The sequence below is a fragment of the Elephantulus edwardii genome, unplaced genomic scaffold, assembly GCF_000299155.1.
Source record: "Elephantulus edwardii isolate Elephantulus edwardi_28Jun2011 unplaced genomic scaffold, EleEdw1.0 scaffold00097, whole genome shotgun sequence".
Classification (NCBI taxonomy): Eukaryota; Metazoa; Chordata; class Mammalia; order Macroscelidea; family Macroscelididae; genus Elephantulus; species Elephantulus edwardii.
Window position 1 is genome coordinate 6,443,174 of NW_006399847.1, and position 4,673 is coordinate 6,447,846.

At 37.7% G+C, this 4,673-nt stretch overlaps 1 protein-coding gene across 1 annotated transcript; it reads left to right on the forward strand.

Annotated features, from left to right (window-relative positions):
- Positions 1–218: 218 nt before the first annotated feature.
- On the forward strand, positions 219–599 carry LOC102855654 (DNA-directed RNA polymerases I, II, and III subunit RPABC2-like). The gene has a single exon (XM_006891428.1). It carries the CDS (start codon positions 219–221, stop codon positions 597–599), a length of 381 nt encoding a protein of 126 aa, XP_006891490.1.
- Positions 600–4,673: the final 4,074 nt, after the last annotated feature.

Below are 4,673 nucleotides of genomic sequence, written 5' to 3' on the forward strand. Positions count from 1 at the left end.
TGCATTTCCTCCAAGAAAATTTTGTTATTCTTTTGGTAGTCAAAGATATATTCAATAACCTTCATAGGCACAATAATTAAAAAACTATCTCTTCTTTATTCATCATCCAATTTTCAGATACTTAAGAAATAATCTTGTGGCCGCACGAGGAGCAGGAGGTTAGTTGTGTGGTTGTCGCGCGGCCCCGACCCACAGAGCCGGGTCTGTCCCGGGCGGACATGGTGTCGGACAACGAGGACATCTTTGATGGTGACGACTTTGATGACGTGGAGGAAGATGAAGGGTTAGATGACTTGGAGACCGCTGAGGAGGAGGGCCAGGAGAACGTTGAGACCGTCCCCTCTGGAGAGCGGCCACAGGCCAACCAGAACCGGATCACCACGCCGTACATGACCAAGTTCGAGCGAGCCCGTGTGCTGGGCACCCGAGCCCTCCAGATCGCGATGTGCGCCCCTGTGATGGTGGAGGGGGAGACGGACCCTTTGGCCATCGCCATGAAGGAGCTCAAGGCCCGGAAGATCCCAATGATCATTCGCCGCTACCTGCCCCACGGAAGCTACGAAGACTGGGGGGTGGACGAGCTCATCATCACAGACTGAGCCAGATCCTCTTCCCCCCACTCAGCTTCTACTCTCCGTGCTTCTTTCTGTGTAAATAATAAATTATTTGAGTATATGAAAAAAAAAACCAAACAAACAAACAAAAAAAAAAGAAATAATCTAAAATGCCATGACTTGGATCAGGAACACCTTAGTCTTTTAGCTGACCTTTCCTTCTCTTCAGCACTTTAACAGGGTTCTTGACAGTAGATTTGCTCAGTGCCATAAATATGTTTTCGAATCAGACAAATAGAAGAGTAACAAACACAAACCCAGAATACAGTTTTCTTTATTTACCCATTTACAGGTTTCCTTTTTTACTCACCCCTACATAAGCTTGTATATGTCAGTAAGCCAGAAAATATCTTGCTTTGGGAAGGCATGTCTTGGAGAAAGTATGACCAGGTGCTTCTTAGAGGCAAAAAATGGCAAAAGTTTCTTCTTTTATACTTTGGGCGTGATGTTAAGAGGGACAAGTCCTTGGAAAAGGGCTTCATACTTGGAAAGGTTTAGGGTTAACTAAGGAGAGAAAGACCCTCAGAGAGGTGGATTGATACAATTACTGTAACAAGGGCATCAAATAAATCAGAGATGGTGAAGATGGCACAGGATGGAACAAGGCTCAGATCCATTGTTAATATAGTTATGAGTCACACATGCCTTGATGGCATCTAATAAGACCAACAACAATATAAACTTGGTAGGAGGTGGGATTCCATAAACAATGTTGACTTTGAAATCAAATACTGATTATCTTTCTCTAAGTGTTAAGTGGAAGAGTTAATATTTTCTTAAATTGTTGCTTTCTAGTTGTCTGTAAGACTAAGAACTGAATGTCCCATTGTAACTTGGATCCTGGACTTCATGTGTTGTTCTCTATTATCTAATTTCTCAAATGTAACTGAATGTATTTGTTTCTTAGTAAATTACAAAAGGAATAAGCTTTTAAGTGATTAACTGCCTCTGAAAACTCACCAGAGGGTTGGCTATGGGTCCATTCTGACTCTACAGTATACAACAACAACAATAGTAAGTGATAATGGAAATAAACAAATTCTCTCCTTTTGGGCTCTTTTCAAAACTCTTGGTAATTCTCAGCTCTTATATTTAGAATGTACATTTCCATGGTTCATTTTGGCCAAATTAAAGGGCTTGGACTTAGAAACAAGTGGACATCATGATATTTTTCAAATTACACATACATAATTATGTTTTCCATCTGTGCCCTGCATCCTGAGTGATATATAGTTTATTTAACACTTTGAGGAATAAAGAGCTTGATAGCAATTGACATACTGCTCAGCTTCAGAACATGTCTTGAGCTGTCTGGATAAATCCTATAGTATATTTAATCGCCTTAGGGGATAGTTCCCCAAATATCATCTTTCTTTCAACCTGTTCAAAGATGAACTTGAAACAATACTCCCATGCTACTTTCACTTTATTATTCTGTGCTTAGGGCTTCAAAGAGCTAAATATTGATCTGGATACCACCCTGAATGTCTCAAAAAATAGTAATATTCCCCAAAGCAAACCCTTATTTTTAGTTGCTTTTGAAAATGCATCAGTTTTCACTACATCAAATTTATAATTAGAAAATGACATGAGATTATTAATAAAAATTCTTTGTTCATCTAATTTTATTAGTCAATAGGCAACTGATTGTGAACACAATAATGACATTGTTCTAAAACATTGCTGTACAAAGTTTTACTTTAGCAAATCTAGCCTTTGTAAAGATCTAAGGAGCATTATTTTTTTAAATGAATTTGATATTCAAAGAGTACTTGAATTTACTTTGGATGTTAGATAATAAGCTAGTGCTTATCAAATTAAAATTTATTTTAATTCTATTATTGGGCCATTGTCACAGAGAGATATTCATGTATAAAGTTTTGCCACGGTTTTAAGTAAGTTTGAGCATAAAATAACAGATAAGTATAATCTATAGTAAATTCTGTTGAAAATACATTTTCTGTATACCTATGGTTGTTGTTATTTCCCCACAAGTCAGAACTGACTCATAGCTTACCCTCCAGAGGGTTTTCAGAGTCAGTTAATTGCATGAGAGGAGACTGCCCATCCTTGTTCAGCAGAGCAGCTGTTGGATTAAAACTGTGTGGCTTTGGGATTGTAGCACGGATTCTATCATATTCCCTTAATTTGGGAACTTGTTTTTCTTTGCTGTGACCAAAAAGGAAAGTAAGAGCTAGCACAGGTTCTTAAATGTTCAACTGAAGCAAAAACCTCTGAATCATTATCATACTACAATTATACACAACAGCGTGCACAGATCTTAAGTATACAGTTGGAGAAATTTCAACAAATATATAACCAGTACTCCTATCAAGATATAGATTCTTTCTGTCATATGACATTTAAAAATAGTACCTTGAAATCCTCTTTACACAGTCCTCACTTGTAGCCTAAATTGTTTAGAGTTCGCAGTTACCTTTGCTTTTTCTCCTTCCTCTGTAATATCAAGAAGAATGAGGAAAGACAAATGTTTTTATTCAATTACATGCTCATTAGGAAACCTTCTATTCCTTCAAATGAGACACTAGCTTCAGAGTCCAAGAAACTGGGGTGTGCCTTGCACGTAACTATGATGCTGAAACCTATACCATTTGTATTTCAAGTGCTAACATGGTCACCCGGGGTAGATAGGTTTCAGTAGCATTTCCAGAATAAGGAAGACTATAAAGCAAAGTTTACCAACTACTCCAGCTATCAGCTCTTGAAAACTATGAATCACAGCATAATAATTGCCTAAGATACTTCTGGTAGATGAGCTCTCTAGTTTGGAAGACACTACACAGCTGCCATGAGAATGGACTAAAACATTCCAGTAATCTCGAAGATGGCGTGGAACTCTTATTATGTAAGGCCTCCAGGAGGCAGAGCCAATAACATTGCAGATAAAACAAATCTTGATTCTACCTCTAATTACCTATTCATAGTCATTTTAAAGGACAAAGGGAGGGGGAAGGGAGCATGAGGGAGTAAAAGGTACAGCAATGAATGAATGAAAACTTCTCTGCAAATGTTCATTAAAATAACAATTAAAATTTTATTTTTAAAAAAGAACTATGTCTCAGGGTTCCTAACTGTAACTCATACATTCATTTCTGAGGAGTCAGAATTGACTCAGAGTTGACCCTTCAATAGGTTTTAAGAGACTTTACATTGCAGGGCAGGAGATTGTCCATCTTCTTCCAAAGGAGCAGCTGATGGATTCAAACTACCTGAAAGGTTAGAAGCACAGACCCCTATGAACTATACATATGGAATATACAGTTGTTGTTGTTGTTGTGTGCTATTGAGTCATAACTGACTTCTAGCTGACCCTCCAGTGGCTTTTCAGAAGCAGTAAATCACGCTGAAGATATTGCCCATCTTTCTACAGCAGAGCAAATGAAATAAACTCTGGTGGACTAGTAGTGAGAAGCTGTACTGCCTATTCACAGATACTGTGTTTGAATCCACCAGCTGCTCTGGAGAGTCAACTAGAAGTCTGTTACGACTTTAGGGTGCATAACAACGACAATGTCACCAGAACAGATGCTAAAGCTTTTTCATAGAGCTATAATGATTAACTAAAACACTTGAGAGCCAGGCTTTGTTCAGCCAGCATTCCATCATCCCTGGAGGAAACTTTGGGGACTGGATCTTTCCTTAAGTCCTCTCCTCTTTTCCAAGCAGTAAAGTGAGTGTATACTGTAGTTTTTCAGGACATTGGTTTTGAAGAAGATAATTTTCTAATCCTAAAAGCGAAAGTTTGTTAAAACATAAACTGATGTAGAATACTAATTTAGTAAATTTTAAAATCTTCCCTTCTCAGGTTATAAATTTGCATTTCCACTTAAGTCTCTTTTAAAAAATATGGATTGCTTCACAAATTTGTGTCATCCTTGCCCAAGAGCCATGTTAATCTTCTCTCTATTTATACAATTTTAGTGTATATGCTGCCAAAGTGAACATTAAAACATTTTTCTAATTGCTATTTTAACAAAAGTTAACAGAAAAGTTGAATTTTCATTCATTCATTGTTTCATATTTTCCTCCCTACCTGCC

Excerpts from the sequence above, each read along its gene's own strand:
- LOC102855654 (XM_006891428.1), top strand. The coding sequence starts at position 219 with ATGGTGTCGGACAACGAGGACATCTTTGATGGTGACGACTTTGATGAC.